This window comes from Oncorhynchus keta, chromosome 1 (genome assembly GCF_023373465.1).
Source record: "Oncorhynchus keta strain PuntledgeMale-10-30-2019 chromosome 1, Oket_V2, whole genome shotgun sequence".
NCBI classification, from domain to species: Eukaryota; Metazoa; Chordata; class Actinopteri; order Salmoniformes; family Salmonidae; genus Oncorhynchus; species Oncorhynchus keta.
Genome location: NC_068421.1, coordinates 66670124 through 66683748, shown reverse-complemented (window position 1 = coordinate 66683748; position 13625 = coordinate 66670124). Strand labels below are relative to the sequence as shown.

Here is a 13625-nt window from a genome sequence, read left to right as displayed (position 1 = left end):
AGTCAGGACCAAGGAAAAGATGAACGGAGGAAAGTAGAGAGAGATCCTTGATGAAAACCTGCTCCAGAGCGCTCAGGACCTAAGACTGGGGCGAAGGTTCACCTTCCAAAAGGACAACAACTAAGCACCAAGACAATGCATGAGTGGCTTTGGAACAAGTCTCTGAATGTCCTTGAGTGGCCAAGCCAGAGCCCAGACTTGAACCCGAACGAAAATCTCTGGAGAGACCCTCTCCATCAAGCCTGACAGAGCGTAACATGATCTGCAAAGAATGTGAGAAACTCCCCAAATACAGGTGTGCCAAGCTTGTAGTGTCATACTCAAGAAGACTCAAGGCTGTAATAGCTGCCAAAGGTGCTTTAACAAAGTGCTGAGTAAAGTCTGAAAACTTATACAAACGTGATATTTCTGTTTTAAATCCAATACATTTGCAAAAAAATTGTCATTATGTAGTATTGTGTGTAGATTGAGGGAAAACAATAGAGTACATTTTAGGATAAGGCTGTAACGTAACAAAATGTGGAAAAGTGAAGGGGTCTGAATACTTTCCAAATGCACTGTATGTGAGAAAACAAGCACCGAATAGTGTAGGGAATCATTGTAACATCTAAATCGCTGTACCTACCAAACCCGAAAGTTACTCCACCAGCTTCAAACATCTGTAAAAACAGTATTTGATTGAAAATATATTTCAAAGCGATTTAGGATGGCACAATGATTCCCTACACTATTCAGTGGTTGTTTTCTAACAAACTGAAATTGAGTTTACAGTGTAGAATTTTAGCAACCAGGAAATGACTGAGCGATTTCCATTCGATAACACAGCCAAAGTCAGAACAGCTTTCACATTTTGACAACAGATGTTGCTCCAGAGGCAGAAATCAATAGTGGAATATCACCAATCACAACACTGGCGGGTAAGTAATACTGTGAAACACTATCACTGCAGATATATTATGGATGTTTTCTTAATCTACAATGCAAAAATCCTGTGTAGCATATTTAAGTTAAGAGCACCAGTGCAACCAATATTTGTATTTATTTTGAGCCCTGGTGCCAGCACAGTCCAGGAATTAGGAGTTAGTCAGTGAGACAGCCACCACCAAAGCACCTATCCCAGTGAGTTAAAGCCAGCGTAGTGATGCTCACATCAGTCTGAGGTCGGTCAGCCGCCTATAGGAGGGTCTCTTTGCGGGGGCTCAGGCAGCCTGCCTTGCGGGGGTCAGAGTAGGGGACCTTCAGGTACCTGCAAGCCCCAGGGGGAATCCTCCCTTTGGACGGGATCCTCAAGGAAGGGGGGCTGGTAGAGTAAGGAGGCATGGTGTGGGTGGTTTGGGGTCGATGTGGGGTCTCCTCAGGGCAGGGTAGACTAGGGGTGGGATCAGGGGTGTGAATACAGACGGGGCGGGGACAGGGGGCGTTATCCAGGGAGTTCGAGCGCTGCACCACGGCAGCAGCAGAGTTCTTGGTGGAACCACTGAGGTTGAATGTGGAGGTAGAGCGAGCCATCTACACAGTCACAAATCAGAGCATGGGTTGCACTGGAGGAACAGCAATTTCACCATTAGACATAAACTCCTAATGTGTAACCCATTTACCATCATGCTTTGGAGAGCACTGCAAATGGATCTTCAGAGGGAAACAAGGTACTTGGTGCAATTAGACAGCCCATGTCAAAATGGTAAATTACGTATGTTTCCTCTGCCATAGCCCTGTTAACCTCCTGATGTGTAATATGCCCCTTTAGCTTCTTGACTTGGTTAGACAAGCCTTGTTCAAGGCCTGGACTTGGAAGTAGATGGGTGGGGATGGATGGATGAACTTACAGACAGGGTGGCACTGCTGCTCACACGGCTCATGTTCTCAGAGCTAGGGCCAGGGCTCTTGTCATCTGGGGTGCTGTTGGCCATGAAGGCTCTCTGGATCACCCGTTTGGGTGTTTTGGTGAAGGAAAAGGCTCTCGTTACCTGGGGTGTAAAAACAGTCACACAAACACTCAAAACCTGACTCAAAATAGCTCTAACATGCAGCTGTGAACATGTCTAATATCCAGCAAAGGCCTGTGTGGAATACAGTAGTGAGACGGGCTAATTCGGAGCCCATTTTACCTTCTTTGAAGTCTTTTTGATGACTCTAGAGGCTTTACTCAGTGTGCTGTCCATATCCTTTGTGCTCACTTGGACAGAGTCAGGCTCAGTGCACTGAATTAGATCTTGCTGTTTAAAATAGAAACAAATATAAATATCCAGCCCATTCTGCAACGCTGTCAAAATGCAAAGTGAGAAGCAGTTGTCCGTTTTTGCCTAGCAGCTAGAGCTCATTGGTATTCAGGGTGCGGGGAGAGCCAGTGAATCAATTAAGATAGCGAGTACATGTGGTAGTAGAGGTTTACATCGCCACCTAGTGGACACCTCACTCAAAGCTGGAATAGCCCGGGCACACCGCTGAAGCTTATTACGCCTGTTTTTAATTATGATGGTAAACATACGTCTGTCTGTAGCAGCCAATTACTGGCTAGCTTCCTCAATCAATCCCTAATACTACATCAGTGAAAATACCTGTGGAGGAGAGAAACCAACCCATCTATGTCTGAAGTGTTAAAGTTCAAATACAATTCCACTTCTAATTACATTAATCCATCTTCCAGTTTAACCACAGAGGACAATCTAATATAATTAAAATGACCAAAAAGGACTCTTGCGCAATATAATTTGAAAGTGTGATAAAAGTGGCCTAAATAATTAAATAATAGCATTTGTGTCCTCTTCAACCTCCAGAGTCCAGACACTGTTCTACATGAGGACACCAGACCAGTGAGGGAGGCCTTGGTCCCTCCGGCCAGTCTGTCTGTGTTAGTGAGAGGACGAGCAGACAGGCAGCATGTGTTGCAGTTTGTGTTCTCAGGAGCCCTCCCACCCAGCCCCGTCTGGCCTATAGCGACTCAGTGGACCACTGTCTCTCGCATCTCTCACCGCGTCAGCCTTGCAGATGGTATTGGCCACCTGGCGACAGAGCATCTTCAGCCAGGTTGACTTCATTGTGTCCTCAGTGGTCAGCTGGAAGCTGAAGAGAAGATTTTCCTGCTCCGTGGGCGGGCGTACCACCAGGGCAAAGGCATTATGGCAATCTGAGAAAGGGAGAGGGGTAGGGAGAAAGATTTGAGCTTTCTGGTTTGGTCGACTCGATGTATAAAATAGTCTAGCTGCCCAAACATTTCTTCCATTTCTCTTTAAGATGCGTAGAGGGGCATCTCTATGTATCAACATTACGGCTGGCACAATTATTGTATAACCACCAACGGTTATGGAATAACAGTCATAATCGGGTTATTTTGTGTGTAACGAAAAGGTGACTTAAGACGAGACAGCCGGGCATTCGTGCGGTCAAGTCCATTTCTGCGGTAACGTGGACTCTTAACGTGATGAAACTTTGTTGGTCCTTGCTGAAACAAGCAGTGTTGTAGCAAACTAGTCTTCGGATGACTAGGCAACACCCCCCCCATGAATCGAATTGGAACCTCTAGCCCTTGCAATTTTGACTGGTAAACTCATTGGTACACTCCCAAAGGCTGTCTGGTATTGTGATGCAATAATTTCCATGGTAATGTAGAATGTTCATACAAATTATGTTAGCAATGTGGCTCACGCAATCAAATGTGTTTTTTGTAATGTCCGTTGAGTTGACTCAAATCACAGCACATATTGATAGGTACACCTCCTATGCTTTTCTTACACTCGCAATGGCTGCCAGTCCACCCATTACGACATCAACGACACCAATTCTATTGATTCGTTTCTATGGCAGCACATTCAGAGAGGAGAAAATGTGCTTCTTGAAAAAAAGTACATTTTTCTACTCGAACAGTTATAACCGTGACCAGTCTTTTGGCTGACCAATATTAACAAAAACTCCATGACTGTCATAGTCCTAATCAACATACACTGCTTATAGCTAATACAGTGCATACTGACAGTGAAATGAAACCTAGCAGCTCTATTACAAGGCCAAACATGAACTGCTAGTGGGAGAGAGGAGAGATGTTTACTTGATTATGTCTGGGCTGTCATATCAGACAACTACTGTTGACTCCCAACATTAGGCTATCCAGTATGCTTATGAATGAGATTTCACATGACCAAAAGTATACAGGGGGAGACAAGGACAGAATTAGCAATAAACATGCTCAGAGAACACTGTATTCACCCGAAAGAATCACACAAACCAGCACGGTCCTGTTGCTTACTAATAACGTTCACCCACAAAAGTCTAAGCCATGTATAAGCTGGGGGGTTCTACTAAGCTATAGCTATATAGAAGTTCACACTAAGGATCACTTAGCTACTTCATTTAGAATTGAGAGACATATATCCATCCACACACATTCAAAAGTCTGGGGTCACTTAGAAAAGTCCTTGTTTAAAGAAAAGCTAATTCTTTGTCCATTAAAATATAAAATTGATCAGAAATACAGTGTAGATATTGTTAATGTTATAAATGACTATTGTAGCTGGAAACGGCTGATTTTTTATGGAATATCTACATGGCCAGAAACAAATCACTTTCTTCTGAAACTCGTCAGTCTATTCTTGTTCTGGGAAATGAAGGCTATTCCATGTGAGAAATTGCCATGAAACTGAAGATCTCATACAATGCTGTGTACTACTCCCTTCACAGAACAGCGCAAACTGGTTCTAACCAGAATAGAGAGAGGAGTGGGAAGCCCTGGTGCACAACTGAGCAAGAGGACAAGTACATTAGACTGTCTAGTTTGAGAAACAGATGCCTCAACTGGCAGCTTCATTAAATAGTACCCGCAAAACACCAGTCTCAATGTCAACAGTGAAGAGGCGACTCGGGGATGCTGGCCTTCCTAGGCAGGGTTGCAAAAGAAAAAGCCATCTCTCAGACCGGCAAATAAAAATATTAAGATGGGCAAAAGAACAGACACTGGACAGAGGAACTCTGCCTAGAAGACCAGCATCGTGGAGTCGCCTCTTCACTGTTGACGTTGAGAGTGGTGTTTTGCAGGTACTATTTAATGAAGCTGCCCGTTGAGGACTTGAGGCATCTGTTAGAAATTGTGAGAGATGTATATGTATATATATATTTTTTTTTTTGGGGGGGGGGGCGGCTTAGTGCTACAGTATAAGCCCATACAAACACATTGAATAACAAATTCACTACATGGAACAGATAAACACCCCCCAGAAAAAAAAAGATCTAAAGGAAGTTTGTTCTGAAGTGTCTGTCCTATAATCTGAGAGATAAGAAAGATCAGGGAACATTTGCAATAATTTTGACAAGTATTTAACCCCTTATTTCTGGCACTTAACAGTCTCCATATACGGTGCAGTCGGAAAGTCTTCAGACCCCTTCTCCACCTTTTGTTACGGTACAGCCTTATTCTAAAAATGTATTACATACCACCCCCAATCAATCAATCAATCAATATGCACACAATATCCCATAAAAAAAAATCTGAAAATGTATTATGAAATACAAAACTGAAATACCTTATATACATAAGTATCAGACCCTTTGCTATGAGATTCAAAATTGAGCTCAGGTGCATCCTGTTTCCATTGATCATCCTTGAGATGTTTCTACCACGTGTTTCTAAATTCAATTGATTTGACATTATTTGGAAAGGTACACCAGTCTATATAAAAAGGTCCCACAGTTGACAGTGCATGTCAGAGCCAAAATCACACCAGAGCACTCGGGACCTCAGACTGGGAAAAGGTTCACCTTCCAACAGGACGACTCTAAACACACAGCCAGAGCCCGGACTTGAACATCTCTGGAGACCTGAAAATTGCTGTGCAGCGACACTCCCCATTCAACCCGACAGAGCTTGAGATGATCTGCAGAGAAAAATGGGGGAAAAAATCCCCAAATACAGGTGTGCCAAGCTTGAAGCATCATACCCAAGAAGACTCGAGGCTGAAATCACTGCCAAAAAGGTGCTTCAACAAAGTACTGAGTAAAGTGTCTGAAAACGTACATAAATGTGATATTTAAGTTGTATGTAATAAATTAGCACATTTCTAAAAACCCGTTTTTGCTTTGACATTATGGGGTACTGCATGCAGATAGTTGCAGATTTTTTATGCATTTGCAAACTTTATTTTTTATTTGTCATTATGGGGTAGAAAAAAATAAAAAGGATATATTTTATAATAAGGCTGTAACGTAATGTGGAAAAAAATCTGAATACTTTCAGAACGCACTGTATACAGTACTTCCATAAATTTTTTCAACTGATACTGGGGGACCTTCAGATGAGTCTTGTGAGAACTGTGGGCGTCCGAGAGCAAAACAACCAACGTGTACGTGAGTCATCTTTCCATAGAGGGGTCACAATAGTTTGAAGGGCAAACCAGTTTGGACACTTGTGAGACGATTTTGTGAGAAGATCGATTTTAGATCTCAGTCTGACAAACACCGCTCTAGCTCTGACCTTTCACCGCAGATCCAAAAAAACATGTATAGCTTAAACTGACCGATTTTTTAGGTTTTGTATTATTATTATGCTAATTAGACTTATGCGGGGGCGCGGACATCGTATCAAGGGGGTTAAGTACTGTCTGTTACGTAGTTCCGTAGAGAACATGCCAGGAGCTGGGGTTCACTCACCCTCTGTATCCTGCAGGTCCAAGACCCTCCTGATCTGGGACAGAGGCATGAGGGTGATGTGTTTGAGTTGGGCTGCAGGCCGCATCTGGCCCAGAGGACTCCTGAATGTGCTGATCACCTTATGTCTCTTCCTGGCAATCTGCAAATACAAACAACAATTCTGAATCAAAAAGTGGCTTAGGGGGTGGGTGTGGCAATGGGTGCAGTCGGCCAGTTTGAATTTGAGAAACTTTTAGAGTCCCCCGTCTTGGCGATGTTGAGAGATTTTTTTAAATGTTAAGGCAATTTCTTGCAATTCTACACATTTCTCCATGAAGTCAAGACACATTTAAAGCTAATTGCACGCTGTTCGTTAAAATTTTTCCATTATTTGTTTTTTACTCAAACATAAAATCAACTACTGAATTAATTGTTTTTAGAATTTAAAATGTCCCTGTCTAGCTTTTATTTTGGTGATTTTTATAATATAATCTTTGACAAATAACAAAAACTTATCTTTACTAAATACTTCATATCTGAAGTATGTGTCCCCTCAGGGGGAGGGGTGATAGAGGTTATGCTGTGACAAATCAATAGGGCCTCTTATACAAGGCAAAAGGTCCCAGTCATTAGCATGCGTTTCAATGGCCGGTGTGGGGGCCGGGGCGGAGGTTTGCATCTGTCCCATGAAGGCAGGGTGATATCTATCGGGCAGAGAGGAGTGGAGATCTGAATACAGAGGAGTTAATCAATGAATAATTCAAGAGTGCAGCCCCTGCTCTCCCCATCCTCATTACCAGGCCGCTCTGACTCTCCTGAATCAGGACGCCTCACCCATTCTGGGTTTGATTGCTCACCCCCATACTAATGTAACACTTCACTAATTAGGAGAGCGATAAGAAACTGTCAGCAACGATATATCGCACATCGATAAATAATTCACTTTTTTCCCCTCCAACAATCTCCATTTAAGCATTTCAAATTCCAAAGATTTCATAATGAGGCGGAGGGTGAGAGGACGACAAGGGGAGTAGCTGGTATGGCAAGATAGTGAAAATGAGCGATGGTGTTAACTTGGGAGAGCTTTTGAGGTGTACTGTAAAGTTGTACAATTTAAAGCCATGTCACAATAAGGTGGCATGTGGGCAAGACCAAAGTTCAAATGGTAGGTTTTTTTCCCCCTTTCAAATATGTTCAGTATTTCATTGAGCCCGTCTGGCGTGGCAGATGGGAGGGTTTGCACTTTTGGTATTATTTAATTGATGTGGGCGTTACCTCGAGACAGTCATTGAAGAGAAAGAGTGTGACACTTTCACCTCGGTCACAGGGTTTGTCTCCCAAGGCGATGGTCTCCACCCTGTGGACCAGGCTGCGGTGGGACGAGAGCAGGTTGGCCTAAAGAGAGAAAAGAAAGGATGAATATCACACTCAACTAGAGGTCGACCGATTAAATCGGAAATCTGTATTTTTGGGCGCCGATTTTGAAAATGCTAGACCTTTATTTAACTAGGCAAGTCAGTTAAGAACACATTCGTATTTTCAATGACGGCCTAGGAACGGTGGGTTAACTGCCTTGTTCAGGGGCAGAACGACAGATTTTCACCGTGTCTGCTATGGGGATCCAATCTTGCAAACTTACAGTTGACTAGTCCAACACTATAACCACCTGCCTCTTGTTGCACTCCACAAGGAGACTGCCTGTTACGTGAATGCAGTAGAAGCCAAGGTAAGTTGCTAGCTAGCATTAAACTTAATCAATCATAATCACTAGTTATAACTACGCATGGTTGATGATATTACTAGTTTATCTAGCGTGTCCTGCGTTGCATATAATTGATACAATGCTGTGGGATGATTTAACAAAAGCGCATTTGAGAAAAAAAGCACAATCATTGGACGACTCTACCTAACCATAAACACCAATGCCTTCCTTAAAATCAATACACAGAAGTATATTTTTTAAACCTGCATATTTAGCTAAAAGATATCCAGGTTAGCAGGCAATATTAACCAGGTGAAATTGTGTCACTTCTCTTGCGTTCATTGCACGCAGAGTGAGGGTATATGCAACAGTTTGGGCCGCCTGGCTCACTGCGAACTAATTTGCCAGAATTTTACGTAATTATGACATAACATTGAAGGTTGTGCAATGTAACAGGAATATTTAGACTTATGCCACCCGTTAGATAAAATACTGAACAGAACCGTATTTCACTGAAATAAACGTTTTGTTTTCTAAATGATAGTTTCCGGATTCAACCATATTAATGACCAAAGGCTCGTATTTCTGTGTGTTATGTTATAACTAAGTCTATGATTTGATAGAGCAGTCTGACTGAGCGATGGTAGGCAGCAGCAGGCTCGTAAGCATTCATTCAAATAGCACATTTGTGCGTTTTGCCAGCAGCTCTGCTGTTTATGACTTCAAGCCTATCAGCCTAATGGCTGGTGTAACCGATGTGAAATGGCTAGCTAGTTAGCGGGGTGCGCGCTAATAGCGTTTCAAACGTCACTCACTCTGAGACTTGGAGTAGTTATTCCCCTTGCTCTGCATGGGTAACGCTGCTTCGAGGGTGGCTGTTGTCGTTGTGTTCCTGGTTCGAGCCAGGAACACGAGGAGAGGGACAGAAGCTATACTGTTACACTGGCAATACTAAAGTGCCTATAAGAACATCCAATAGTCAAAGCTATAGGAAATACAAATGGTAGAGAGAGAAATAGTCCTATAAATACTATATTAACGATAACCTAAAACCTCTTACCTTGGAATATTGATGTCTCATGTTAAAAGGAACCACCAACTTTCATATGTTCTCATGTTCTGAGCAAGGACCTCAAAGGTTAGCTTTCTTACATGGCACATATTGCACTTTTACTTCTCCAACACTTTGTTTTTGCATTATTTAAAACAAATTGAACAGGTTTCATTATTTATTTCAGGCAAAATTGATTTTTATTGATTTATTATATTGTTAAAATAAGTATCCGTTCAGCATTGTTGTAAATATATATATATATAAAACGTTTTTATTTATTTTTTTATATTTAAAATCGGCAGAATTTTTTTTGGGTACTCCCAATAAATCGGTTGAAAAAACATAAATCGGTCAGCCTCTACACTCAACCAAAGACATCCAACAGCCATTTGTGAATAAATAAATAAACATCAACAGAGATACCTTCATGATTCAATCACAGGCCGCATTTAAAGCTTGAATCCTTAGTGGTGAAACTGCCACATTTGTTTGCGATATTACAACAAAGTTACTGCAGTCAACGAAAACGTATTTTCCCATTGCACGGGCAATAGAGCACAATATGTACTGCAAGCATTTTTTACCATGTGTCAGCTTTGCAATAGAAACAAAAATGGTGGCACTGTTCCCCGCGACTGCAGATTCAATCTTTAAAAGGGCCATAATTGTAATTAAATGGGTCTAAATCTAAAAAGATTGGTAATTTCACTACTTATTCATTTGGATGCTCTGCTTAGGGCTGTGGCAGTCACACAATTGTCAGCCGATGATTGTCATACAAATAACTGCTGGTCTCACGGTAATTGACCGTTAATTAACTTACATTAAGCGCCGCCGGCTTCCACGTATATCCTTCAATCCACTGAGGTGAACCTTGGGAACATCTACATTTGAAAAATTCTAATAATTTAATATATAGCCTACACCATCACAGTAAATCCATTATTTCTTTAGACAAGTCAAAAAAAAAAAAAAGTTCAATCAAAATGTATTTTATATTTGAGATTCTTCAAAATAGCCACCCTTTGTCTTGACAACTTTGCAAACTCTTAGCATTCTCTCGACCAGCTTCAACTGGAATGCTTTTCCAACAGTCGATGAGCACTTGTTGGCTGCTTTTCCTTTACTCTGTGGTCCGACTCATCCTAAACCACCTAAATTGGGTTGAGGTCAGTGGATTGTGAAGGCCAGGTCATCTGATGCAGCACTCCATCACTCTCCTTCTTGGTAAGATAGCCCATACACAGCCTGGAGGTGTGTTAGGTCATTGTCCTGTTGAAAAACAAATGATAGTCCCACTAAGCTCAAAACAGGTGGGATGGAGTATGGCTGCAGAACGCTATGGTAGCCATGTTGGTTGTGTACCTTGAATTCTAAATAAGTCGAAGACAGTGTCACTAGCAAAGCACCCCCAAATCATCACCACACCTCCTCCATGCTTCACGGTTGGATGCTTCCATCTCCATGCTTCACAGTTGGGATTGTGTTCTTGGGGTTGTACTCATCCTTCTTCCTCCAAACACGGCGAGTGGAGTCTCAGAGCACATGACCTTCTCCCATTCCTCCCCTGGATCATCCAGATATACGCTGGCTTGAGCAGGGGGACTTTGCGTGCGCTGCAGGATTTTAATCCAGTGTGTTACTAATGGTTTTCTTTGAGACTGTGGTCCCAGCTCTCTTCAGGTCATTGACCAGTAGTTCTGGGCTGATCCCTCACCTTCGTGATCATTGATGCCCCATGAGGTGAGATCTTGCATGGAGCCCTAGACTGAGGGTGATTGACCGTCATCTTGAACTTCTTCCATTTTCTAATAATTGCGCCAACAGTTGCCTTCTCACCAAGCTGCTCGCCTATTGTCCTGTAGCCCATCTCAGCCTTGTGCAGGTCTACAATGTTACCCCTGATGTCCTTACACAGCTCTCTGGTCTTTGCCATTGTGGAGAGGTTGGAGTCCGTTTGATTAAGTGTGTGGACAGGTGCAGTTAATACAGGTAATGAGTGGAGAACAGGTGTGCTTCTTAAAGAAAAACTAACAGGTCTGTGAGAGCTGGAATTCTTACTGGTTGGTAGGTGATCAAATACGTATGTCATGCAATAAAATGTGAATTAATTACTTAAAAATCATACAATGTGATTATCTGGATTTTTGTTTTAGATTCCGTCTCTCACGGTTGAAGTGTACCTATGATTTTAAAAAATACAGACCTCTACATGCTTTGTAAGTAGGAAAACCTGCAAAATCGGCAGTGTATCAAATACTTGGTCTCCCACTGTATATATGGGCTATCCAACCGTGTTCCAGGGGTCTTGGGCCTTTAGGCTACATTTGGAGTTATTTGGCGACTTTAGTTGTGATACAAACCTTATCAAAACACATTGGCCTATGGGCAACGCTACATGACGCACACAAAAATTAGCCGTTTCTAGCCTTAGACTGCACATGCTGGGCATCATTCACAAGTGATAATATTCTCACCCCATCAGACTATTCTCAATTTAATCTTTGTGGGCTATACTCGGCCTTGTCTCAGGATGGTAAGTTGGTAGTTGAAGATATCCCTCTAGTGGTGTGGGGGCTGTGCTTTGGCGAAGTGGGTGGGGTTATATCCTTCCCGTTTGACCCTGTCTGGGGGTATCCTCGGACGGGGCCACAGTGTCTCCTGACCCCTCCTGTCTCAGCTTCCAGTATTTATGCTGCAGTAGTTTGTGTCGGGGGGCTAGGGTCATATCTGGAGTACTTCTCTTGTCCTATCCGTTGTCCTGTGTGAATTTAAGTATGCCCTCTCTAATTCTCTCTTTCTTTCTCTCTCTGAGGACCTGAGCCCTAGGACCATGCCTCAGGACAACCTGGCATGACTCCTTGCTGTCCCCAGTCCACCTGGCCGTGCTGCTGCTCCAGTTTCAACTGTTCTGCCTGTGATTATTATTATTTGACCATGCTGGTCATTTATGAACATTTGAACATCTTGGCCATGTTGTTATAATCTCCACCCGGCACAGCCAGAAGAGGACTGGTCACCCCTCATAACCTGGTTCCTCTCTAGGTTTCTTCCTAGGTTTTGGCCTAGTTTTTCCTAGCCACTGTGCTTCTACACCTGCATTGCTTGCTGTTTGGGGTTTTAGGCTGGGTTTCTGTACAGCACTTTGAGATATCAGCTGATGTACGAAGGGCTATATAAATACATTTGATTTGAATCTAGTCTTTCACAGTATTTAGTATATATATAACGATTTATTTTTAGGGTAATTGACCATTTTCATGCACCTGTCGGAACAGGGGCTGGGTAAAAAAAAAAAAGACGTCATCTATATACACTTGAATAGCGAATGGAGGACGCTTTTCATGCCAGCCAGGTAGGCTACTTCGATTGTAATGCAAAGCAAAGCTTAATATTAGGAAACTTGAGAAACAAATATATAGTAGGCCTTGCCTATGGAAAGCTGATGGAATCCTCTTTAAATAGAGGCCAACAAAACTCAGTTCTCACTCAATTGCATAGCCTGTAAAAATGTAGAGCAAAATGGGCTTATAGGAACACTGATTTCATTCCATGCATCAACCAGCTATGAGGAGCTGGCTCTCACAGCGCAACAGAGGATCCTATTCCTCTCAAATGCTAAATGTCAGGGCTCTCATGAAGTGTTTGGTTTGATTTTCGATTTGCATTGATGTCAGAATGATTAGAGGGACCTGAGTACCGGCCATTAGTAACTTACAGTTAGCAAGTTTGGTAGACTACTAATGACCATCAGTGGCATCAGAGCTCAGTTTTGGAGAAACCTAGTTACCGTGACCTAACGGTAACGTGGAATTTGACAGCGGTCATGACTTGATATGTGGCATTAATATAGTCACCCTCACAGCCCTAGCTCTGCTTAACCAAATCCAGATTAGAGCTATCCTCACAGCCCAGAGCCAGAGGTGTACCAATTCACTCCCTCTAGTACCAACTCAAGTCCACTATGATCACCTCAAAACAGGACACCAGAACACAGAAGAATGGTTTGGTTCACATTATACACACAGCGCAACAAAAAGTATATCCAGAATGTAGCTTGAAACATGCACAATAAGCCATGCATTACAAGATAAACATATGCATTGAACAATGCGGAAAATGCATCCCAGGGAAATTTGAAATATGGGTATCAGCCTGAACGCATAGGGAGAGGCCTGGCCGTTAGTGTGCTGAAGGACAGCCATTTACAGATTAAAGGCTCAACAAAGTCTGCCACATTCTAGTGACGAAGTA

At 42.6% G+C, this 13625-nt stretch overlaps 1 protein-coding gene across 5 annotated transcripts in view; it reads right to left on the bottom strand.

Moving 5' to 3' along the window:
* Window positions 1-13625, bottom strand: part of LOC118391401 (protein ECT2-like) — a 32762-nt gene that overhangs the window by 5635 nt on the left and 13502 nt on the right. For 3 of the 5 annotated variants that reach the window (XM_035782766.2, XM_035782776.2, XM_035782756.2), the window contains 6 exons: window positions 7891-8010; window positions 6637-6775; window positions 2973-3127; window positions 2109-2216; window positions 1827-1967; window positions 1150-1509 (listed from right to left, as the gene is read on the bottom strand). In XM_035782766.2, coding sequence (XP_035638659.1) covers window positions 1174-1509; window positions 1827-1967; window positions 2109-2216; window positions 2973-3127; window positions 6637-6775; window positions 7891-8010 — 999 coding nt within the window. In that variant the 3' untranslated portion in view covers window positions 1150-1173. The remainder of the gene's footprint in view (window positions 1-1149; window positions 1510-1826; window positions 1968-2108; window positions 2217-2972; window positions 3128-6636; window positions 6776-7890; window positions 8011-13625) is intronic. The other 2 variants (XM_035782784.2, XM_035782802.2) reach the window with 1 other exon arrangement.